Genomic DNA, 26,134 nt, shown 5'->3' on the forward strand with positions numbered 1-26,134 from the left:
CTTTTATTTTTATTTATTTATTTATTCATTCATTCATTCATTTACTTATTTATTGGTTTTTTTCAAGACAGGGTTAAGGAGGAGAGAAGGTCGTGTGTCTTCCCACAGCAACCAACTTTTATTTTTATCTATCTATCTATCTATCTATCTATCTATCTATCTATCTAATCTAATCTATTTATCTATCTACTTATTTATTTATTGGTTCTTTTCAAGACAGGATTTCTCTGTGTAGTTTTGGTGCCTTTCCTGGATCTCGCTCTGTAGACCAGGCTGGCCTTGAACTCACAGAAGTCCGCCTGCCTCTGCCTCCCAAGTGCTGGGACTAAAGGCATGCACCACCACCGCCTGGCATAGCAACTGACTTTTATTTAATGTGTTCAACACCAATATAGTAGTGGAAGATCCCACAGGAAAACAAGACATCCATACTGTACATATTTATATCACGCTATCTCTGGTGTCATTAAACTGAGCTTCTGACACATTTTTGGGAATCTTAAGTTTCTGGGAAGAATTACAAACAAACAAATAATGTCCTCAAAGATAAGAGTGGAGATGGAAGCACGTGTCTCCAGACTTTGCAAAGTCAGGACGAGGCTGTACTGAAGAGAAACAGAGGGAGGGTGGAAATAAAACAGCGACGTATCATTTTTAAATGTCACATTTAATGTTTTCACCACTGTACTTCAAATCTACATTGTACAAAGTGACCAGAAAGTGTGCCACGGTAACTGACCAACCTCTGAGATTGTACCTTTCATACCAGTGTCTTCTCGGGCTCTTTTGATACTAAACACGTTTCTCATTCAAGTGAATTGAAATGCTTCAGTTGGGTTGATTCTCAGGAGCCTCATAAAAAAAAACAAAAACAAAAACAAAAACAAAGATATTGCACCATCTTTGTTTAGTAATTCAATGTTTGTTTCTTTCACAGCAAATAATTACTTCATTGAAGTTAAAACTTCCAAACATAACTTAATAGTCTTCAAATTCAGCTCAGATCACTCAAGATGAAAATACTCTGCTAAATACAGATAACTTACAATAACTTTAACAGTTAATTGTCCATAACACACACCAAGCTTTTTCCTAGACCAGTTTTAAGACGATCCATTAGTACTCGTTGTACAGGTGAAAAACGCTCTTCCATTTTCTTGTCTTTTTATTTTTAATATAAAAGTTGGAAGGGACATTCAAGTTTCAAGTCTCCACATTGAACTTAAAAAAAAATAGTCATCATCAGCGTGTGGAGGTAAACAAGCCAAGTTGTGTAACTCCAGGAGGTAGAGGCCTTCGATTGGTGTTCTATTTACATATGCACAGAGTTCAGTGTTCCAGCAGGAAAAAGAATTTGTCAGAAAGTAATAAGCTATTTACTACTGTGACATTTCAGGACTCCCACAGCTTTGCCTAAGGACACAAACACATTTGACATGATTCCCTATGTGCCTTTGTGGCTTTAATTTTTTTTTTTAAATTTCTTTTTGTCTTTTATTTATTATTTTTCACTGTCCAGTGCAGGAAAAGTCTCACAGAATTTCACAGACTAAAATGTGCAAGCTAGCTCTCTCTATACAGCAGTGTTGGGATTCTTTTGAAATTAGCCCAGAAATGAATTATTTACACACATGAAAGATGCATGCTTGGGTCTTTTTTGTTTTTTTATGTAAGAAAGAGCAGAAAAACTTCTAATAAAAATAGATTAAATATATATATATTTATATATATTTATACTGGGTAAGGAAAACAGGGTTAGTCTCTCCTAGTCAGATTCAGTCTCTCTACGTACGACATTGGAGTTCAGACAGCACACACCAGCATCACGGCTCTAATGAGAAGCCAGTTATAGGGCTTGGTCATTAGGTGACATGCCCCTCCCGCCCCTCCCCCACGTGCAGCCACGATCAGCTCACGTGGCTCCATGATTGGTCGCAGGCAAGCTTTCTAGACTCTTCAGTTTTAGAAAACCCTTAATCTTTAGGAATGGCTCAAATATCAAAATGTATGACTGTCCTCTGCGTGTGTGTGTGTGTGTGTGTGTGTGTGTGTGTGTGTACATGTGAACAATCTCACTTCATTAAAAAAAGAAAAGAAAACAAAACATAAACCCCAAACGCCCAAATTTGGTTCAGTTCTCGTTTGTTCTGAGGCGAGCCATGGCAGCTGCACTGATTCTTTAGCCATGTGCAGCTCTGGGTAAAATATTTTTTCTTCTTCTAAAAGCACAACCACTTTACAAGATTAAAAGTCTAGTAACATTTCTAAATATTATTCATATCATACAAGTAGTGGTTGTTAATTTAAAACTTCATTAGTAAAATTACAGTACAAGCATGATTAACCCTCCAGAATTGCAAATCCCAGACTCCAGTGAAAGCTACATTACATCTTCAGTAGTACAGTGTCCTCCACTGTCACTCCCACACCAGAGGAGAGGGCGGCATCTCAGACGGCTGAGCGACGGTGGAACTGCAAGAAAAGGGAGACCCCAGAATCAGCGGCACCTCAGAGGGTGAGAGGGCAGCTCCGCTCACTGCTGCATCTTTGTTTCTGTTGCTTTACATTCTACATGGAGTTGGTTGCAAACCCTTCAGAGATCTGTCATCCAGAGTGAGGCGGTAACCTTCAGTGGTTTACACAGGGACAGGAGAGGGCAGTGTTAGTTAGTGGGGAGTGGGAAGGACCCTGCCATCTGCCTCAGAGTAATGTGGAAGATATATGTGCAGTGCTTTCCATGGAGCCTACTTCATGATGTAAGGTACACAGCGTTGCCCATATTCAATCAGGAAAGTCCCCTTAAGAAGCACCTCTCACAACAGTGTCAGCAGGTGGGAAGCTATGTGAAGGGCCTTCTCTCAGGACATTCCTGGTTTAGATGAGCCGGGGTCCAGCAATTGTTATCACAGACCTAGTACTCCTTAGTTCCTGAGTCTAAGGTTGCTAATTAGAAAGGAATGCTAATCACTTTCCCTCCTAGAGCTCAGGAGAACAATGATCAGCACCTGGAAGGCGCTGGAACACCTCACTGCCTGGGCCACTGACTCTCCTGGGAAAATATTAAACAAAGTACTTTAAAACCACAGAAAGGGGGGCGGAAGGAGGGAAGAGGGGGATCTTTGATTGGTGTGTAAAATGAATGAAAATTTTTTCCTTAATAAAGAATAGGGGGAAAAAGAAAAGAAAAAACACAGAAAAGTAAAAAATGTAAGTTAACGCCATCTTTCTATGTGGGAAAAATGGAAGGGATGAAAGACAACTGATTTACTAATTTCATACACAATTCTTGGATTTGGTCCAATAGCCTCAAGACAGGGAAGGCCCTACTTCAATGTGGGAAAAGCACAGAGTAGGGAGAGGGTGAAAAGGAGGGAGACAGGTCAGGGGTGGGGGTGGGGGTGGTGCCTCAAACTCAAATCCACCCTTTGTCCTGTGTCATGAAACTGGAGCCAGAGCTGCTTGTAGGTCTCCTTTGCTGCCTGCCTTCATATTCGGATTTGCCAACAGCGGGCACAGGAGGGCGCTGCAGGTTGGAGCGTCAGGCAGCAGCCTCCAGTCCTGCTTCTGACCCTGTCCACTCAAGCTCTCTGTTTTTTGTTTTTTTTTTTCTTTCTTTCTGAGACAGGTTTTCTCTGTGTAGTTTTGCGCCTTTCCTGGAACTCTCTTTGTAGCCCAGGCTGGCCTCGAACTCACAGAGATCCACCTGCCTCTGCCTCCCCAGTGTTGGGGTGAAAGGTGTGCACCACCACCGCCTGGCCTCAAGCTCTCTGTAAGTTTCTCTGTGCCTTTCTGGCAACCTTGGCACATTTCCTCCTCACTTGTCCTGCGGATGCAGACCTGCTCCAAAAAGGCTCCTGGGGAGGGGACCTCTGAGTTCAATTTCTTCCTTGTTTTTTCTCTGTTGGTTCATACAGGGTTCTTCCAATTTGCTACTTCAAACCCCCTAACTGCCCACCTCCGAAGCCACTTTTATGCTCTTTAGAACTTAGGTGTCTTCTCCTGGTTAGCAATCTCTAGGTTTTTGTTTGTTTGTTTCTTTTTTTGGTTTTTCAAGGCAAGGTTTCTCTGTGTAGCTTTGAAGCCTGTCCTGGAACTCACACTGTAGACCAGGTTGGCCTTGAACTCACAGAGATTTGCCTGGCTCTGCCTCCCAAGCGTTGGGATGAAAGGCGTGCACCACTGCCACCCAGCTAGCAACGCCTAGTACTGAAATCTCCACACATGGTTAAAGTGTATTCTGTCTTTCCACTGGAAACAAGCGAAGAGAGACAACCAGAATGAAGCTTGTTAGAATCCAAAGTTCACTCATAGCTCTCTGACAAGCACTCCAGCTGCTCCTTGAGATAGGAGTCATCTACTGTTTGCCCGCCCCCCAACCCCCCAACCAACCCATCCAACCCTAGGCTTGTTCACTAGGGAGGCTAAGGCAGGAAGATGAACAGGAGAACTGCCCAGGCTACAGGGTATGAGACACTGTCTCAAAGATAAAACATGTAAACACGATAAACAAAGAGCGAGTCAGGCCTGGATCACAGTGCTGAGGCAGGAGGATCATGTGAACAAGGCTAGCTTGGGATCACCTGGTGAAAACCCAGACCAAACCGACCAAACAAACAAATGATGAAGATCAAGGCCACTCGGAGAACCCTTGGCCCTGTTATCAAGAAGACAGGAAGGGGCCAGCACGGAGGTGATACCTCAGTCAGTGAGCTGCCCCCACAACTGAGCAGCATAGTTCTCTGGGAAAAAACAAAACTGCTAACCTCACCTTGGGAGTCAGCCCCAGGATGCAGAAGGAGGCTTCCTGACATTTATAACATCATCTTCCTACTGAACTTTTTTTTTGAGCTATGGTCTCATGTAGCCCAGGCTTGAACTCACTATGTAGCCCAGGCTGGCCTCGAACTCCCTTCTTCACTCCACTTCTTAAGTGCTGGGATGACAGGCATGTGATACCACGCCCAGCTTCTGTTGAACTTTTAAAAATCCGTATTGTTAAAACAAACAAACAAACAAACAAACAAAAACAGCTAAGCAGTGGTGGTACACCTTTAACCCCAGCACTTGGAAGGCAGAGGCAGGTGGATCTCTGTGAGTTTGAGGACACACCTTGTACCAGAACAGCCAGAGCTGTAACACAGAGAAACCTTGCCTCAAAAAACAAACAAAACAAAAACAAACAAAACAACAAAGAAATAGGGATGGCAAGATGGCTCAGCAAGAAACAGTGCTTGCCCTGATGACCTAGGTTTGATCCCCAGAGTACACATAGTTCACGCAGAGAGAGCTGACTCCCACATACATACACACGTGAAAATAAATAGTTAAAAAAAAAAAAACCCTTAACACCAAAAATATGCTGAGTAACAAACACAATACAGCACCGTTCCTTTGATTCTGGGATATGAGAGTTGTACAGACATAATTACCTAATAAAGCTCTTAAAGGCAGCAGACTGCGGGTTGATGCAGAGAGGCACTCTGTTTCCTTTCTGCTGTTCCAAAATGAACTGGTGGATAATTTCTGTGGAGAAAACAAACACTGTCCACTCTGTTGCCAAACGCAGGCTGGAAGTGTGGATTCCCAGCTAAGGCAGCCAGCATCTGAACACAACGGCCTGCTATGTTAGTTAAATCTCACACACACACACACACACACACACACACACACACACACACACACACCAGCATCTGAACACAACGGCCTGCTATGTTAGTTAAATCACACACACACACACACACACACACACACACACACACACACACACACACACCCCTATCAGTCCGAATCAAGTTCTCCTTTTCTGAAGCCAAAATGATGGTTGTTTCTAAAAACCAACAAAAACTTGCCCACAGGCTCTGCACAGCTGGCTGGAACCTGCACCAGCGGGAGAGTCTGCGTGTGTGGTGTTATAGGGGAAGTCTTCTAAACCCAAGATCACCTCAACCTCTACCACAGTGAGGATTCTCAGCATAACATTATGAGTAAATTATCGAATTCCCCTTTCTCATCACCATTCTCTCTAGCGGACTTCTACTTTTGTGGGAAAAAAAAAAAGTCAAATGTTATATAAAGAAGTTCAATATGTTTTATTTAATGAAGTGACACTGTGAATATAGATACAATATATTTTGAGCCACAGGCATTACGACTCGGAATAGAAACCCAGTTTCCATGCCTCTGGCTAATCTTCCTGTAGAAATCATGCTAACTCGCCATTCTCTCCACACACGCATGCTTTCACAGACATGCAAAGCTGAAACAGACGGCGGGCAGCTTTGGCAAGCCCCCGGCTCTGGATCTCCACTGTGTAATCAAAGATGTCACCGGTGACTGTGTCTGGATGTCAAAAGGCACTCACCTTTAACCTGTCGGACAGAGCTGAGGTTCTTCTCAAAGGTGTCATCAAATTTGGGGTTGGTGACAGGTTCAAAGTCGCTGGTATAGACCCTTCCCGCCGAGGTGGAGAAGCAGCACTCACACATACATGTGTGGTACCTCAGCCTCCCTTCATCTAGGTAGGGGTGGGCTAGGGCATCCTTAGCGGATATTCTTTTTGACTGAAATCAAATTTAGAGACCAGCACATCAACACTACAGATGAGCATGGCTGTCCGTGTAGAATCTTTCCCAAGACAGAGTTATATTACACAGCTTGTACTTGATATATAGAACATTCTGGGCAAAGGGGGGGACAACTGAATTTAGGGCTGGGTGACAGGAGAGTGAGTAGACTTAGAATAACAGCTGTCACTCTGAAATGTCGGCCAACTAAAAATCTGGAAAGCTCTTACCTTGAAACAGATGTACACAGGGCCCCAAATGACAGATACCATGACATTTAAATATGCTTTGCACTTTAGACAACAGGCTGCACTTTGAAGAAGTCAGCACAGGAGATAGGATCATGCTGGCAATTTTAGAAAGCTGCTTAGAACTTCTATTCTCTCTGAACACAGATTGACAGGGCAAAGTACACCCAAAAGCTGCAGGGTTAACAGTGGGGGCAGCGTGAATGCGAGGCTGAGACCAGAAGCTGCAGCCTGTCTCCTGGCCTTTGGGGCCTTTCAATCAGAACAGTTAACACACCAGAGTATCAGACTTATTGACCCATAAACCTTCAACTCCAGCAAAAAAGTTGAAGAAAAAAATCACCCATCGTCAGTGTTCAGTGGATTCTGAAGGGGAAGTGGATCTTACGGGACTCAAGGATGGGCTCAACGGGAGAGTGAAAATGACACCCTGCCCTGATTCTAGGATGCGCTGCCCTTCACACAACCTCAGGTTTTCAGGTTCCTAAGGCCACAGCTACATCATCTCACTAGCTCAAGGTCTCATGTAAGGTGGCGTTAAACTCACCCTGTGGCTAAAGAGGACCTTAACACCCCAACTTCACCCTGCAAGTGAAGCTGGGTTTATAGGTATACATCATCATGCCTGGTTCAAACCCAACTATTTTTGCCCCTAATTTCTGACTCTCTCTGACAAAGACCTGCCTGTCCTGGAATTCTTATCAGGCTAGCCTTGAACCCACAGAGATCTTCCTGCAAAGTGCTGGAAATTAAAGGCATGTGCAACCACATCCAGCCCCCTAATTTTTCTTGTGGTCCTGTCTGCAGATAGTTATGTGGATCTGATTATTACATGAGAAAGATGTTCTCTTCTTACCACAGACCTAGGTAACCTTACTATTCATAATTTTGTGGTTTTTAAAAAAATTTCTTTAAATACCTATTGTATTTTGTATTTAGTGATTTCTTTGTATCTTATCAAGTACATTTTGTTTTTAAATGTTTCCATTTGAATCTTTGTTGACAATAATTACTGGCACAGATATGAATAACAACTAATCTTTGAATGAATGAACAAATAAACAGACATCACAATGCAGTTTGTAGTACATGTCCTGAAGAGTCAAGTCCAGAAAGGAGGTTGAGAAAAGTCACAGCCTCAACCCAAAGAGTAAATATTTCTGAATGCTATACAATGGGTGATTTTTCAAACAATTAACATCCCCAACCCGATTTAATTTGGTGTCAAGTCCAAGATCATAAGAATAGTAATGTCTTCTAGATCTTTCCCTAAGTTTTGCTTAAATCTAAGCATCAATACTCAATGTCCGTGTAATGAGTTAGTATGGGTAACATAAAAAAGGGCCAAAGTCTGTCCTTCCAATCATTATTTACACTGCCAGTCCAGTCAAAGCCAGGATGCTTCTTAGAATACTATTTTAAAATAGGGCTGGAGCAATGGCTTAGCAATTAAGAGTACTTGTTGCTCTAGCATCTGACCAGGATTCAGACTCTAGCACCCACATGGTAGCCCACAAACATCTATAATTCCAGTTCAGGGGATCTGATTCCCTGTTCTGACCTTGGGATCATCAGGCACACATGTGCACAGATATAGATGCAGGCACAACATTCAAGCACAAAGGAACAGAAATAAAAAAATATAAACGTGAACACTACTTACTGGATCAAAGACCAACATCCTGCAAAGCAGGTGAACAGCTTCATGTGTGGCCTGGCTGGACAGGGTGTAGAGCACAGGAAGAGATGGCTGTGAAAAGGGGAAGGAATTCAAGCAGTTAGGCTTTCAGGTATTATATGTGGATATGGAATATAGTCAACTGATAGCAAAAAGTCAGCCAGCTCAAAGAGATGTTGTGAGCCAGGTGTGCTGGCACACACCTTTCACCCCAGCACTCAGGAGGCAGAGGTAGGTGGATCTCTCTGTGAGTTTGAGGCCAGCCTGGTCCACAGAGTGACTGTCAAGCCAGCCAGCGGTACACAGTAAAACCCTGTCTCAGAACAGCTTTAAAAAAAAAAAAAAAAAAAAAGCCAGCATGGTGGCACACGCCTTTAATCCCAGCACTGGGGAGGCAGAGGCAGGCGGATCTCTGTGAGTTCAAGGCCAGCCTGGTCTAAAGATTGAGTTCCAGGACAGGCTCCAAAGCTACACAGAGAAACTTTGTTTTGAAAAAACAAAAAAACAAAAAACAAAAACCAGGGCTGGAGAGATGGCTCAGAGGTTAAGAGCACTGCTTGTTCTTCCAGAGGTCCTGAGTTCAATTCCCAGCAACCACATGGTGGCTGAAAACCATCTGTAATGAGATCTGGCGCCCTCTTCTGGTCTGCAGGCATACATGCAGATAGAACACTGTATACATAAATAAATAAATCTTAAAGAAAAAGAAAACAAAAAACCAAAATGTACAAAAACAAAAAAAGGTGAGAAAAAGATGAGTGAGTACAAACAAGTTTAGACTCAAAGGGACTGCTTTCACCCCATTGCCAGTCTTCAGAAGGGCCAGTTCTCACTGACTCCCCGCAGCACAACAGGTCAGGGCACAAACATGGTGACAGATGAGAACTGTCCAATAAAACGTGCTTAAGGAGGGAGAAAGATAAAAAGCTTAGACCACATCCTCACGGGTCTGCTCTTGCTACGGTGGCTTTTGCCTGGCTGTACAAGTGTCCTTGGCAGGTGTTCCTTTAGTTCCATCCAACTATCAAAAGGTTTAGACTTTGGCTGGCACCAAAGGGCCTGTGATTGAGTCAGCACATTAACTGAGGATACACGGTGCACACTGGATATCAGGATGTACATAAAGAAACCTTACCAGAACCAACTCTCCATTACCCTTTGAGCCTGTTGAATGTCAGGTGTGGTCCCTGCAGGAGACAGGACTGTGTCTGCTAAGCTAAGCTTTCCCAAGCTAAGATGCTGAGGTGTAAAAAAGACCATACAATAAAAATGCTATATAGTAGTTTTGCCTGCCAAGGACCCCTGATTTGTAGTGAACCATTCTTCAACTCTCAGGATAGATTCATAGTCTAAATCCCTAAACAGGCAATGAGATGGCCAGGCCCAACACACCCAACCCATTCTCCCTTACTTTATCATTTAGAATAAGAAAGCTGGCCACTCATTTTTTTAGCCTGCTATGTCTATAGATCTCCTGCTTCAACCTCCAAGTGCTGGGATTACAGATTAGCAACACCACGCTTAGTTAAGAAAAAGTCTACAAAATCCTGTGCAAGCAGGTGATCACTCCACACCTCCAAGTACCTATGGGTCAGCCAAAGCCTACACCAACTTTGATGTTGAGAGGGATACTCTGAACCTTGAGTTGGCTGTCAAGACCAAATGAATTGATGAGGTCACCATCATCAACATTCTGACTAACTACAGCAACAAACATAGACAAGACACTGCCTTCACCTATCAGCACTGAAGTCAGCCTTATCTGGCCACCTGGAGACAGTCATTTTTGGACCTACTGAAGACACCTCCCCAGTACTTCTGCACTGGATGCCTCTGTAAAGGGGCTGGGGACTGACTGAGGATTTCCTCATCCAGATCATGTGTTCAAGAACCAACCAGGAGCTGCAGATGATCAACAGACTGTATTAGGAGACATACAAGACCACTCTGGAGAAGGACATCATTTCCAACACATTTGGCAACTTCTGCAAGCTGATGGTTGCTCTTGCAAAGGGCAGAAGAGCAGGGGACGGTTCAGTCAATGACAACAAACTAATTGACCAGGATGCTTGAGAGCTTTACGATGCTGGGATGATGACAAATGGAATCTATGTTTCCAAGTGGATGAGCATCACGACCAACACCATTGTGTGCCACCTCTAGAAAATGTTTGGAAGGTACAAGAACTACAGCCCTTATGACATGCTGGAGAGCATCAAGAAGGGAGGCCAAAGGAGACCTGGAAAATGCCTTCCTGAACCTGGTCAAGTACATTCAGAACAAGTTACCACACTTCGCTAATTGGCTATATGACTCCATGAAGGGCAAGGGGCATCGCAACAAAGTCCTGATTAGAATCATGGTAACCTGAAGCCAAGTGGACATGCTGAAAATTAGTACTGAATTCAAGAGGAAGTATGGCAAGCCCCTGTACTACTACATTCAGCAAGACACCAAGGGTAACACTGTACTTGTGTGGTGGAGACAGCTGAAGGGCCTGGCAGAGTGGAACACCCACAAGTGGCCTGACCTGTGCCCCCACCTAACAATATGGAGAGTCAACTTGCCACTAATGGGCCCCTGAGTTTTCCCTGTGAAGATGACAATAGAGACCCATCCCCCATCTTAGCTGCCTTGGTTAGCATTGCCTAGCTTTCCCTTCATTCTCTCCTTCATGCCAAAGAAATGAACATTCTGGGGAGCTGGATGTGCCCTCTATGATAAGAGATACTTCGCCTCTTGTGTACTGTGTCATGAATAAACCACTTTTACTTTAGAAACAAGGAAGGAAGGCAGGCAGACAGACAGACAGACAGACAGACTTCCTGACTGACTGACTGACTTAATTTTCAGAATCAGGCTTATAACCTAAAACATTATTATCTAATTTCTGCAATCCTTCATCTTCCTTGAACAAAAGAATTAATAGCGATAATAACAGTGTTTTTATGAGTAGAATATAAAAAGTATTTATGACAAGTCTCAGAACATATTCATAGCAAACTTCTAATTACTGCTAGAAATTACTACTAACAAAATAACTAATTTTTCCTTAGCTTGGAGTAATTAGTAAAAAGAGTCTAAATAAGAACTACTTAAAAGCTTAGTGTGATTAAAAAAACAAAAGCTTAGTGTGATGGCTAATGTTGGTTGTCAATTACAAACACCGGAGAAGAAAGAGGTTCAACTGAGGAGTTGTCTCCATCAGACTAGCCTGTAGATGTCTGTGGCATTTTCTTGATTGTTGACTGATGTGGGAGGGCACTAATTTTATTATTACTTTGTGTGTGTAGGTGTGCGGGTGGGTGCTGGTGCCAAAGCATATTGTGCAGATGCTAGGGAACAACTTTTAGGAGTGAGTTTTCTCTTTCCACCATATGGGTTCTGGAGACTGAAAGCAGGCCAGCAGGGTTGGAGGCCAGTATGCTACCCAATGACCCATTCTTACCAGCCAGAGAAACTAGTTTTATCCCTATTTTATTGAAGAATGAAACTGAGGCTCACAGAGGTTAAATAATTTGCCCAAGGTCATAGAATGAGTTACTAGATCCTTATACAATGTGCTACAAATAGCATTGTACAACTCATGGGACACCATTCAACCTGCTGTGTAATGTGGTAAGCCCGAGACTGACACCATAGCCTGCATTCTTCAATACAGCCCAGGGAAAAAGAAACTGAGCTTGCATACCCCAAGCCAAGCCCTGAGTCAACTAAACACCAGGTATTCTGTGGAAGACCCAAACCTATAAAACTACACAAGCTACACATTGTATCCTGGGGACCAAACTAATTTTTGAAGCAGGGTACATAAACCAATAATCCCAGCACTGGAGAGGCACAAGAGGAGGCCAGACTCTATTTCAAAAAACTCAGACAAAACAAAACTCAAATAACAACGTAAGAAAATCCACAAAATGAAAAACAAGGAACCAAAAACTAAAAGAACAGGGAGAAAATGTTGTGAAAACCATCCACAGTTATCTACATCCCGAATAAGCTTGTCTGCAGTTGTGTCTTCTAACCTCAGCTGTGAGAAGTCAGGTCACGGATAGCGACAGCTTCAGTGAAGCTGCTAGCATGCTAATGAGTGACTGTGTATCATGAGTGGAGCTGGAGGGGCAAGAGGAGGGGGAAAGACCTATACAAGGAGCTTCAAGAGCCTGTGAACTTCACTCAGAACTCAGGTCAACTAGCAAATGCAGATCAAAGCCAATTCCTATGCTGGAGGGGAAAAATAGAACCATTTAGCTACAGTCAGTTGCATACAGCAGCTACAGCATCCACTGTGCAAACCTACCGGCCCGAGAGAAGCTCCCAGCACTGCTGAAGCCTCGCTCTTAAAGCTTCAACTCTAGAATGTGAAAGTGCAACCACCTCTGGGCTGCAGGTCTCTTAACTCTCACCCTACCAATCTGAATATTCTGATGTCAAGACTAACACCGCTGTGGTGCTCCCCCCAGACCACCTGGTGAGCAAAGCCTTAACGTTCAGGAGGTACCCCTCACCAAGAGGTCAGTCATGTGAAAATATAGAAGAAAGGATTCTGATAGAATTCATTTAACTTGAGCTTATTTAACTTAAAATAAAATAGAACTTTAAATTTTTCTTTTCCTCCCTCTCTTGTTTTAGAAAGTAATATGATAATTTTTTTTTTTTAATTGAAAGATCTAGGATTTAAAAGTCCTTTTTTGAGACAGGGTTGTGGAGAGGTATCTCAGGCTGGTTTCCACTCACAATCCATTTCCTGAATGCTGGGTTATAGGAATGTGCCACCACATCCAGTTGAGGGCTCTAGACTTTTACAGACACTGGGCTCAAAATTTTTATGAGAAACTAACTCATTTGCTCAGAATGCTCAAAGTTGTGCACAGCACTTTGGTGCAGTAAGACATTTCACATGTTAGGAATATCTCAGAAAGGCCTGCCCTCTGGGCTGTTGTTAGTAACACTTTGATGAAGGGCTAACTAGCTGACAGCCATTAGCAATAGTCAGAACCTTTAGGGAAGGGCGAGCAATACCAGGATGTTTGTTCTTCACATTTCATGACTGGTTCTCTTTGGCCAGGCAGACTTATTAAACTGATGAGGTCAATACAGGAGGGAAATTATTCTATGAAGGATATATTTACTACAAGACACTAATGAATTAGTTTAATGTTCCTGATGCTGGCCAATAAATAGCATAACAGATCTTGTTAGCTTCTACTGAAATATAGAGCCTCCTCTTGGTTATAGTTACTGAATTCCCAAGGGCTTGAGAGATGGCTTGTTGATTAAGAGTAAGTACTGTTCTTGCAGACGACCTGAATTCAGTTCCCAGAACCTAGGATGGGTGGTTCACAATTGCTAGTGACTTCAGCTCCAGGGGTGTCTGCCTCAAGCTTCCTGCAATCATGTGCTCACATCCACAGACACATAGACGTAATTAAATAAAATAAATCTTTGAAGAAGCTACTGCATTCCTCTAATGATGTCAGGACCTCAAGTTATTTCTAGTCTGAACAAAATGCAACCAAAAACTGTACCCATAAGGAGGCTCTTTAAATACAAGCATGGCCAGATGACCTGCTGTGAGCTTGAGGCAAGTTGATCTGCACAGTGAGCTAGAGATAAGCCAGGGCTACAGGGTGAAATCCTGCCTCAAACACAAATAAACAAATATGAATTAAAATAAACATAAGTACCTATCCTTCCCTATTTACTGGCTTGAGCTAGTGTTAGAGAACACTTGACCTTACTACCTGTGCACCTGTGCACACAGGAGTCCCTGGGGTTACACAGAGAGAAATGAAATGGAGGGTAAAGCCTTGATCAAATGTCTGGTGGGCAATTTCAGGGGAAGAATAGCAAACTCAGTTTGTCTTTCGGCCGGCCAATCAGTTCACCTAAACAATTTACCAGATGGCCTAAATGCCCAATTTAAAAGAAACCAAGGCAATTCGGGGGAAACTAGCCTTGGCTTGTCTGGCTTAAGCCTTATTGGTTCTGCGTATTTCCTAGGAAGAGCATTCCCTTCACTCACTCTTCACATCACTAAGCTGTTTTCTCTAGAGGGGATTAGGAAAGTGCTGGCAGAAAATACTGCTTAATCAAGAGTGCAGACAGAAACCACCCGGCTTCTCAGCAGTGATTTGGCTGGCTGCAAGAGATATTGATTAGTAAGAACTATACTTCTCGCCACACTTGGGTCTGATTTGATGCTAGTGGTATGAGTACAACAGCAAGTGCTTTACATCCTTGCAAGGCAGAGATACCAGTTATTTGAGCTCAGTATCTGGAAAGGGTATCTTGACTAACACACACTGAGGCCAAAGCTTTCTTCCCACATACTGATAAACCAGGAGACCACCAAGAGGTCAATAAGCAATGATGCGATAAAAACATGCTCTTCTCCTATGGTACTCGGCATGGCCATAAGCCGTTTTCTATTTATGGTCATATCCACATAACAGAGGTCTTACTTGTAGACCATCTCTGTGTACATGTGTTGATGTACATATGTGCGTCTGTTACCTACAAGCAACATCTTTGGAATAGAAGACCTTCCCTTACAGCTGGCCACCAGAGACAGACTGCTCCCCTCTTTACCTCTTTACCTGTTTATGAGGACCCCTGAGTATGTGTGCCTTGGCACCTTCACAAGCCGTCCTCATTGCTTCCAGGGATGGCGTGCCCAACAGATCTGTGATCAAATCCAACTGCAAGGGAACATGAAACACAGGTTAACAGCAGCTCACAGAAACAACTTCATTAGACTTAAGTTCCAGCCTTAAAATAAATGCCATGTTTTTTGTTTTTGTTTTTGAGCAGAGGATGGAACCCAGGGCCTTGCACTTGCTAGGTGAGTGCTCTACCACTGAGCTAAATCCCCAACCCCATTTTATTTATTTATTTATTTATTTATTTTTTATACCTTAGAACCACGAACCTTCAAATAAGCTCTGATAAGAGCCTTTTTTTAGCTGAGCGGTGGTGGCGCACACCTTTAATCCCAGCACTCGGGAGGCAGAGGCAGGCGGATCTCTGTGAGTTCGAGGCCAGCCTGGTCTACAGAGTGAGTTCCAGGACAGGCTCCAAAGTCATACAGAAAAGCCCTGTCTTGAAAAACAAACAAACAAAAAAAACCAAAACAAAAGAAGAACCCTTTCTTTCACTTTCTGTCCCTTTCTTTTCTTTTTTCTTTTTCTTTTTAATCAGCTTTGGTGGTACATACCTATAATTCTGCCACTTGAGAGGCTAAGACAGGAGGATTGTGAGTTTGAGGCCAGTTGAGCTACATTCCATGGAAAGCTGGACAGTGTTCTAACACTAGAGTAACTTGAGTCTACTGTATGCCCTACTGTTTTAAAACTATATAGCATTTATCTTTGCGGACAGTGGCTAATGACTGTTCTTTTTTTTTTTTTTCTAAATAATTTATTTAAATTTGTTTTATGTGCATTGGTGTGAAGGTGTCAGATCCTCTGGAACTAGAATTACAAACAATTGTGAGATGTCTGTCATGTGGGTGCTAGGAATTGAACCTGGGTCCTCTGGAAGAGCAGCCAGTGCTCTTAACCACTGAGCCATCTCCAGCCCCATGACTGTTCTTTTCAAACAGTTAATGAGTAGATTTTAATGTTTCAAATGGATTCAAGCTCATCAAGGGGCTAATCTACACATCAGATACATGTGATACAATAAACATCCAAAACGTTCACACCTGAAATAAAAGCTAAGCACTCAATGTTTGGACTAGTGCATACCTCTTACATTCTAGAAACCTCTTACACTGGCAGAAAAATGTGGAACTTAGGAAACTATGATGCCACATTTATCCAGTTGGACACAATAAAGGAGGCTGACAGCAGCCTCCCTGTAAACAAGTCTTTGCAGGTAGCAAACCACCTCACCAGTTTTCTCCAGTTCTGAAATTGTTCTGACTCTATAACCTAATTACCATTTCATTTGGCTCTTCTAGGATGGGAAATTAATGCACAGACAACACCATTTTCCACACCCATCTACACCAGGACAGCCATCAGCACCACTACGGGGTGATGGAACTGCTGGAGAAGCCTGCTGTCCCCTGGAGATCTCTGGACAGCCTTCTGACATGGCATGGTGGTGACATTTGCCCAACTCTAACCACCACACAATGGCAGAAGGAAATGACTGCCTGATGGACATGCTCAGAAAGTTGTCTACAGTGGGAAAGATCTATGAGAAACACGCTTATAAAGTCCACTGGCTGTTCAGCATCCAGTGTATTTATTTCTCAAAAATAGAAAATGCAGGAGAAAATGACTACTTCCATGTTTAGACTACTTCCGAATATGTCTGTCTTCTGTGATGATTGTCCCACCAGGCACCAGTGATAAGAAGAGGAGTTCTTCAGTGGTCCTGTAAGACTGGAAGGTCACACATACTTCTCCAGAACCTGTTACGTATGTGGACTTGACTGGCTTTGAATTTAGAGAGGTCTCCCCTCTCTCTCAAGTGCTGAGATTATAGGGATGCACTACCACACTTAGCTCCAAATGAGCTTTTTCTTCTTCTTCTTAATAAATTAAAAAAAAAAATTATTATTTTTATTTTATGGGTATTTTGTCTGCACAACAGGCATATGCAGTGCCTGAAGACAGCAGAAGAGTGTCAGAACTCCTGCCATTGGAGTTACAGATAGTGTGAACTGCCAGATAGGTGCTGGGAATCAAACCCTGGTCCTTTGCAAGAGCAGCCAGTGCTCTTAACACACTAAGCTCCCCTCCCCCCTTCTTTTTGAGACAGGGTCTCCTGGCTGGCCTGGAACTCTCTATGTAGACCAGGTTGGCTTCAAACTGGGAGGATCACTGCTTCTGCTTCCCAAGTACAAGGATTCAGGCATATGCCACCATGCCTACCTTCAATTTATTTTTAAGCCTAAAAAATTATTTATTTATTTATGTTTTTTTTCAAGACAGGGTTTCTCTGTAGCTTTGGAGGCTGTCCTGGAACTCGCTTTGTAGACCAGGCTGGCCTTGAACTCACAGAGATCCACCTGCCTCTGCCTCCCGAGTGCCGGGATTACAGGCATGTGCCACGACCGCCCGGCAAAAAATTGTTTTTAATTGCATGTGTACACTTGTGTGCAAGTGCTCTTAGAGGTCAGAGAAGTTAGATCCCCCAGAGCTGAAGTGATAGGCAACTGTGGGCCACCAGATGTGGATGCTGGGAATCAAATTCAGGTCCTCTGGAAGAACAGCAAGTGCTCTTAATGGCTGAGCCATCTCTATAGCTTCCTCCACTCCTCCTTCTTTCCTTTGAGACCAAGTTTCTTTGTGAAGCTCTGGCTAGAATTTGCTCTGTAGAGTGGCCTGGCATTGAACTCAGAGATTTGCCTGCCTTTGCCTCCCAAGTGCTGGGGGGTTAAAGGTGTGCATCACCACTGCCCAGCCCTTTTTATTGAGACAGGGTCTTACTACATAGTTCTGGCTAGTCTGAAACGTTGAAACTCGATATGTACATGAGGCTGGCCTGGAATTCACAGAAGTTCTATGGCCTCTGCCTCAGGGGTGCACCACACTTGACTGCAAATGGTTCCTTAAAGCTATATTTTAATTATCTTCTGGTGTTCTATGCTCTAACTAAATATTTTAGCCCAATAATCAAGATAATTTTTTTTTTTTCCTGGAGCTGAGTACCGAACCCAGGGCCTTGAGCTTGCTAGGCAAGCGCTCCACCACTGAGCTAAATCCCCAACCCCAAGATAAATTTTTTTTAAACATTCAGATTTGAAGACATCAACATTAAAATTGTATAGTCTAGTCATCGAATACATTTTCAAGTCACAACCATTCAGCTGGAGGGAACAGATGCCTTCTAAGCAAGACCACACCTATGCAACTGCACAGCTGAGTCTGCTGCCATGCACCAGTGCATGTGAGAAAGCCAACACGTTCTCTAATAGGCTCCTAACTTGCAATATGATCATCTGCAATCTTCAACTTTATAACTTTCTGGCTTTTGAGTGAACCTGAATTTGCTAAAAGTCAATTAAGTCAGTACAATGAATAAACTCAAGATGTGTGCAAGATGTCTTTCCCTTCAAATAGCAGAATTAAAAGCAAATAAGGGGTTGGAGATTTAGCTTAGTGGTAGAGCACTTGCTTAGCAAGCATAAGGCCCTGAGTTCGATCCTCAGCTCCAACAAACAAACAAACAAACAAAAAACAAAACAAAAACAAAAAACAAAACAAAAGCAAATAAAGCTGTAAAGCAAAATCACACCTGCTGAATGGGACTCTGTGCCTGAAACAATATTCTTCGGCCCAGTAGTTCTGCAAAGATGCATCCGACAGACCAGATGTCAATGGCATTGCTGTAATGTCGGCTGCCCATCAGGATCTCTGGAGCCCGATAATACTGAGTAACAACTTCCTGAGTCATATGACGGGATTCATCTAATTCTTCCACTCTAGCCAATCCAAAATCACAAATCTAAATAGAAAAGACAGTTAGGACATTATCAAGCAGATACCTACCTTCCTTTGTTCATTTTTGAGCCAGTATAACTTTAAGCCTGCTATAGAGCTGAGGATGACCTTGAACATCTGATTCTTCTGTCTTGTACTTCCCAAGTGTTGGGATCACAGGCATGTACCATATACCCAGTGTTCTGGTTAGATTTTGTCAACTTGACACAAACCTAGATATATCTGAGAAGAAGGAACCTCAAATGAAGAAACAGCCCCATAAGTTTGGCCCATGGGACATTTTCTTGTTGATGATTGATGTGGGTCTAGCCCACTGTGGGCCATAACATTCCTGGGCAGGTGGTCCTGGGTGGTTTGAAAAAAAAAAAAAAGAGGCTGAGCAAGCTAGCACTCTTCCATGGCTTCTGCTTCGGTCCCTGCCTGGAGAGTCTGTCTTGGTGTCCCTTAATAGACTGTGGCCCTGGATAAGTAAGCCAAACAGACATCACCCTCCCAAGCTGATTTTAGTCATGGTCTTTATCATATCATAATAATAGAAAGTAAACTAAGATACTCAGCTAGACAGACACATTTATGCCTAGGGAAACAGCAGCAGCAACAAAGAAAACCATGTGATATAGAAACGAAAAAACCTTGGACTCATGAACTTTAAAAAGTCTTACATGATAGAGACATAATATTTTCCTTTCTAGTATAAAAATATGGCCTTATTTGGACAAAAGGGAGAAAAATCTCAACTTTAACGTTTCTGTATAAAATCATATGTAGTTTAATTTTGCATTATTTTGTATGTATCAGTTTTGCTTGTATGTATATCTGTGTAAAGTATGCCTGGTGCCCATGGAGGTCAGGAAATGGCATCAGATCTAGAGTTACAGATCCTTTTGATCCCCAGGTCCTTTGGAAGAGCAGCCAGTGCTTCAACCACTGCCCCATCTCTCTAGTGTCCCTTCCCCTTTAAAATTATGTATCTTTCAAAAACTATTCTTCTCTAGGCTAGGGATGTGGTTCGGGAAAGGAGCACCTGCCTTCACATGCAAGGGCCTAGGTTCAATGCCCAGCAACAACAACAACAACCAAAAAAACCCCAAAAACTTTCAACTACTCTAAACTGATAGTTAAACCAAAATCAAAACCAATGAACTCCAAACACAGCTGAATACATACATACATCAGGCCTCACCAAGCTATTTCCAGATGGACTGACTCATCGAAGGAGGTAGGATAAAAGAGGCCCATTTTGCTGGGCTTGGCACAAATGCTGTTTTCCTCTTCTTTTTCTTATTTTGGTTTTTGGAGACAGAGTTTCTCTGTGTAGCCCTGGCTTTCCTCAAACTCAGAGATCTGCCCACTTCTGCCTCCCGAGTGCTGGGATTAAAGGTGTGTGCCACCACCGCCCAGATTCTACTTTTCTTTTAAAATTTACTTTAGAGGTTTGAGAAATGCATACTGCCAAGTTTTTTGTTGTTGTTGGTTTTTGTTTTGTTTTGTTTTGGTTTTTGAGACAGAGTTTCTCTGTGTAATTTTGGAGCCTGTCCTGGAGCTCACTCTGTAAAGTAGGCTGGCCTTGAACTCACTGAGATCTGCCTGCGTCTGCCTCCCCAGTGCTGGAATTAAAGGCGTGCGCCACTGCTGCCCAGCTGGAGTTTACTATTAACTAACAAAGGACAATGAGAAGTAGGAACCAGGAAAATAGTAAAAATTAAGTTGATGACTTGAAGTTTGGGGATACTTGTTTTAGGTGTTCTTTTCCTCCTGCCTTTACTTCTGAAATACGGGGGTTACTATCATGTAAAAACATGTGCAGCTTGTTTTTTTGTTTTTGTTTTTGTTTTTCTTTCCGGAACTAGGGACAGAACTCAGGGCCAAGCGCTCTACCATTGAGCTAAATCCCCAGCCCCAGACTATCACACTGTAGAACTACACTCACCAGGTGCATATGCCCTTTCCTGGCCTAGCACTTGAACTTTGAAGCATGGCTCTACTTCCTTTTGCTACTGAAGTGCAACAGCATGTGTAATGCTAGCTGTTTAAGATGCAGACACCTGTCTAAAAGCCACCCTTCACTGTCACAGGTGAAGAAGCTGAGAGTCTAAGTTCTTCTGATAACACCTCTGTGGTGGTTTGAAAGAAAATGGCCCCCATAGACCCACAGGAGTGGCACACTAGGAGGTGTGGCCTTGGAGGAAGTATGTCCTGGGGGCGGGCTTTGAGGCTTCAGGTGCTCCAGCCAGGCCCAGTGTGTCTCACTTTCTTACTGCCTGTGGGTCCAGATGTAGAGCTCTTGGCTACTTCTCCAGCACCATGTCTGCCAGCATGCATGCTTCTACCACGACAATAATGGACTGAACCTCTGAACTGTAAGCCAGCCCCAATATAGGTTTTCCTTTATAAGAGTTGCCATGGTCATGTTAGCTCTTAACTTCTCATAATAATGGGACAATCTGAAAAGGTAAGAGTTTCTGAAAAATTGCCATTCATTTTTGTGTCATGATAGTCCTCATTTAAGTGTTTGAAACAGAAGCAAACATGTTTAAAAAAAGAAAAAAAAAAAAAAAAAAAGAGCCAGGATCACAAACTAGTTCCGATGGCCTCAACAAATGAAGGGACTAAAGAAAACTGTTCTCTTTATTTCTGGTGAAGTAAGGAAAATGATATTCTTGAGCCAGACATTTGATTCTTCTCAGATGTTTAAATAACTGAAAAGCTACCTTTAGAACACAGTTGCTGTTCACAAGGAGATTCCCTGGCTTAATGTCTCGATGTAAAATGCCAGCTGAATGGAGATATTTCAAACCTGAAATAATAAACACATTTAGTTGCATATATTTAGCCTTAAATGGAAATGGACTAGAAGACTTAAAATTATTCCTTAAACAAAAGCTAGAGAATATTACTAAAAGTTTGACTTAGTCCCCTTCAAAACACTGTAATTTTGTTGCAGTATGATAAAACGTCCCAATGGGTGTTGCACATGCCAGAGACAATGTCTATAATTTAAAAGATTACATGGCTTGAAGCACAGGCGAGGCTGTCAGGCCCTGGAGTTAAGACTGGCCACGCTACTCTGTGTGGTTACTGGAGTTCGGCTATTGATACTCCCAGCCTGTGACTCTGAACCTGCTCCAACAAAGAAGTTTCCATTAACCTAGGAGAGGCTTTTCCCAGGATAGGCATTTCAGTGACAGGACAAAACTCAGGGACATGCCCAGCTGTCAGCAGCACTCGTGACTACTGACAGCCAAGAAGACACTTAATCATCTCAAAATATATCTGACATCTTAAAAGCTGGTCATCAGTACCCTCTAAGTCTCAATCTCATGCTGATTCTTTTTTTTTTTTTTTTTTTTTGGTAAAAAACAAAACAAAACAAAACAAAAAACGTAGTAAGACATTTTCTTCATAACTGTAAATGAGCCAAGAATCTTTCCTATTTACCCCTAACACAGAATTATCAACAGATCCATCATAAGTAAACTTTTTGTTGTAATATTACTTAGTGTTTTAATCCTTGGAAGATGTTGATTTTCAATTTCTTTGTAGAATGTAATGTTTGTGAATACTGTGAAAAATGTATTCAGCAGACAAGAAAGTGGTATCACCTTTAACTAATTCTGTTAGTTAGGTAGAACTCTGGACACAGCTCGTGGCTAGAGGAGGCATCAATCACAGTGGCCTAAACTGCTTCCCAGTCAGGTCTCTGTTCTTCATGCACAGTCTGGAGTTACTTAGCTGCTCTCTCTACAGTCTGCTCCATCTGCTTTGGGCTTTAATGATCATTTTGAGCTAAGTGGGGCTCGGCTATACCAGGCAATACTCAGACTTGAAGGGTGGATGTCTTCCATAGAGGACAGTCACTTTTTAATTTAGTCATCTGATGCCACAGGCTGTGAAGAGCTAAAGGCAGTTAGCAGGATTTGTGACAAACCACTGTTTACTTGCCTTTCTAGATCAATCCACTTGCCTGCCTTCTCTGCCCTAATGAACATAAAAACAAAAAATATTTGGTCACCTTAAAAGCCTCTTGTTGGCAGTGATGTGACGAGCATGCTCAAGAATCCAAGTTCAATGCCTAGCACCTCTAACCCCACACCTCTTGTTTAATATCAAATACAAAAACAGTGAAATAACTTCGGTTCAAATAGAAAGATCTTTGGGGAAGGCGGCTTGGAAGGCCAGGACACAGTTCAAACGAAGAGCAAAACGACTCATTTACACCACCACACTGCCCTTTTCATGATAACGGAAAATCTTACCTCGCAAAATCTGATAAAGAAAAACTTTGACATGATCTGAGCTGAGTGGCTGAGGAGAGACGATAATTTTATGTAGGTCACTCTGCATCAATTCTGTGACAACATATCTTCAAATTTTAAGTTAAGGAGGTGTCAGAGAATTGGCCCACCCCCGTTAGTGCAGTCATCAGATTAAAGAGTAACAACTTCCATTCTCAAGGCTGGAAAGTGAAGACAGCTATCGTCTAGCCTGATGAAGGTGAGAATTCCAGACACTACTAAATTAAAAGAAGTCACATGTTTAATAATGGAAGTAAAAAACCAGTCATCTTCTACAATCATTACACACTAGAGAAAAGAACAAGTAGCAACCAGATCACCGAGAAGTGTGAAGTCTCAAGATTTTGGTGAGCAACTAGGGTGTCCTTTAAATTAAAAGATGGAGTTGGTGAGCCCATCTTAAAACACCAGCAAAAAAGATCACAATCTACCCATCAACTGTGGACTATATAAAGTATGGTACTGCCCAAAACACATGAATTGGCAAATTCAAGTCCAAGCCTCGCCATAATCAGAACAACATAACCTTCCACTCAGTTAACTCTGCTACTTTGTACTGAGACATTGTCTAAGGCTTTTGTTCAATCAACACAGGGCAAGAGATCAAAAGCAGGAGATTGGGAGCCATGGAGAGGTGGAATCCAGAATTTGGACAAGATACATAAACGTTAGAGACATTAAGGAACTCCTTTTTTGCTCTTATTTATGTTAGAATAATAGACTTGTATTTTACCCTATGTGTAGTTAAAAACTCACTAAAGGTTTGCATGACTTTATGAGTATATTGGAACTTTTCTTTTGATAATCTTCTCTTCACATAACCTCCTGCTGGGTAGCACTGGAGCTGCAGTTAATGACAACACAGCTGACACATGGTTGAAAACTGCCCCCTCCTAGAGATGCTTTTAGATGGCCTTGGGACACTTAGGAGGCTCTCACTGGCTGGTATTTCTGGCTCTTCTTCTGTTCCTTCTCCTTTCCTCTCCGCTGAATGCTAGAACCCCGCAGTCTTGGACCTCAGTCCTTCTCTTCATCACACTTACCCTCTTGAATATTCAAATGCAGCCTACTCCTTTCCTTCACACCACCAAACACAAACCTAGAAGTCATGCTTGGTATTTCAATCTGTCCATCTTTCTACGAGAAAGTCCCATGGGCTTTATCTTCAGAGTTTAGCTACAATTAGGCCTCTTCTCATTATACCTGCTATCAGTCTGACTGGAGACCCTAGATCCCTAAAACACAGCAGCACAAATTGTTTTGTCTTTATGTATACACTGGCATTTACTCTACAGAGATTATAATGTTTAAGGTTTCTGTTAGAGAGCTCAAGCCCTCTAGTAACCAACCCTTAAGCAGAAAGGGCTACAAGCAGGCTGGGGACAGCCCAGCTCCAGTGCTACCCAGGCAGGAGGTTTATGTGAGTAGTCACATCTTAATTTTTTTTTTTTTTTTGAGACAGGGTCTATGTACCTCTGGCTGGCCTTGAACTCAGATCTGTCTGCCTCTGCCTCCAGAGTGCTGGGACTAATTGGCACTGGTCACTTCTGATCACACATTAACCAAACCCTATTCTACTGTGGCGATATCATGTTCCCCAATATATTGTGCACCTTAATAAACTTATCTGGGGTCAGAGAACAGAACAGCCGTTAGATAGACATAGAGGCCAGAAAATGGTGGTACACACACCTTTAATCCTAGCATTCTGGAGACCGAGATCTGCCTGTATCTCTGAGTTCAAAGCCACACTGGAAACAGCCAGGCATGGTGACACAAGCCTTTAATCCCAGGAAGTGATAGCAGGAAGCAGAAAGGTATATAAGGCGTGAGGACCAGGAACTAGAGTCTGTTAAGCTTTTGAGCAGCAGTTCAGCTGAGATCCATTTGGATGAGGGCGTAGAGGCTTCCAGTTTGAGGAAACAAGATCAACTGAGGAATTGGTGTGGTGAGGTTAGCTGTAGCTGGTTCTGTTTCTCTGATCTTTCAGTGTTCACCCTAATACCTGGCTCCAGGTTTGTTTTTATTCATAAGACCTTCTAACAATTCATGCTACATCTACCCAAAGAAAGCAACCACTACCATACAACCTAAGTCACATATGCTCTCCTGCCTGCTTCCTCTAAAAGTGCATGTGACAGGAGGGAAGGCAGGAAAGGATTTTTTTTTTTTTAAAGATTTATTCATTTATGTATACAGTGTCTGTCTGCACATATCCATGAAAGCCAGAAGAGGGCACCAGATCTCATTACAGATGGTTGTGAGCCACCATGTGGTTGCTGGGAATTGAACTCAGGACCTTTGAAAGAACAAGTAGTGCAGTGCTCTTAACCACTGAGCCATCTCTCCAGTCCGTGGAAGGGATGTTTGGGTTAAAAGAGCATCAAGAGATTTAATAACCAAGTATAAATATGTGGGTTCTGTTTAGAACTTGGTTCAAAGAGAAACCTGGGGGCAATCAGGGATGGGTAGTAAGGAATAAACCAATGTTGTTAAGATGCCATAATGGCACATCCATTATGTTTTGATGAGGTCCTTATTGGCAATGGATAAATCATTTATAGGCTAAATGTGATGTTTGCAGTCTGTTTTAAAAAACTCCTGCCGCCAGGTGGTAGTGGCACATGCCTTTAAACCCAGCACTCGGGAGGCAGAGCCAGGTGAATCTCTGTGAGTTCGAGGCCAGCCTGGTCTACAGAGTGAGATCTAGGAATCTAGGACAGGCACCAAAACTACAAAGAGAAACCCTGTCTCGAAAAACAAAACAACCCCCCCCCAAAAAAAAACCCAAACAAACAAACGAACAAAAACTCCTGCCCTTGCCCAAAGGGTGGGCTGGGATAGAAAAGATTGGAAAAAATAAGAAATATTGTTAAAGTTGGGCAATCCAGGG

At 42.7% G+C, this 26,134-nt stretch overlaps 1 protein-coding gene and 1 non-coding gene across 2 annotated transcripts in view; one reads left to right on the forward strand and one right to left on the reverse strand.

The window, feature by feature from the left end:
- Positions 1–648: 648 nt before the first annotated feature.
- The window catches only part of Nlk (nemo like kinase), a 62,763-nt gene continuing 37,277 nt past the window's right edge, over positions 649–26,134 (reverse strand). Inside the window, exons 3-10 of the mRNA XM_036196926.1 lie at positions 23,203–23,309; positions 21,658–21,743; positions 18,741–18,950; positions 15,089–15,190; positions 8,475–8,561; positions 6,362–6,560; positions 5,430–5,523; positions 649–2,472 (exon numbers count right to left, since the gene is read on the reverse strand). Coding sequence (XP_036052819.1) covers positions 2,418–2,472; positions 5,430–5,523; positions 6,362–6,560; positions 8,475–8,561; positions 15,089–15,190; positions 18,741–18,950; positions 21,658–21,743; positions 23,203–23,309 — 940 coding nt within the window. The 3' untranslated portion in view covers positions 649–2,417. The remainder of the gene's footprint in view (positions 2,473–5,429; positions 5,524–6,361; positions 6,561–8,474; positions 8,562–15,088; positions 15,191–18,740; positions 18,951–21,657; positions 21,744–23,202; positions 23,310–26,134) is intronic.
- Trnaa-agc lies at positions 18,588–18,662 on the forward strand. The gene has a single exon. It is a non-coding gene; the product is annotated as a tRNA-Ala (tRNA).

Source organism: Onychomys torridus, chromosome 8 (genome assembly GCF_903995425.1).
Source record: "Onychomys torridus chromosome 8, mOncTor1.1, whole genome shotgun sequence".
NCBI classification, from domain to species: Eukaryota; Metazoa; Chordata; class Mammalia; order Rodentia; family Cricetidae; genus Onychomys; species Onychomys torridus.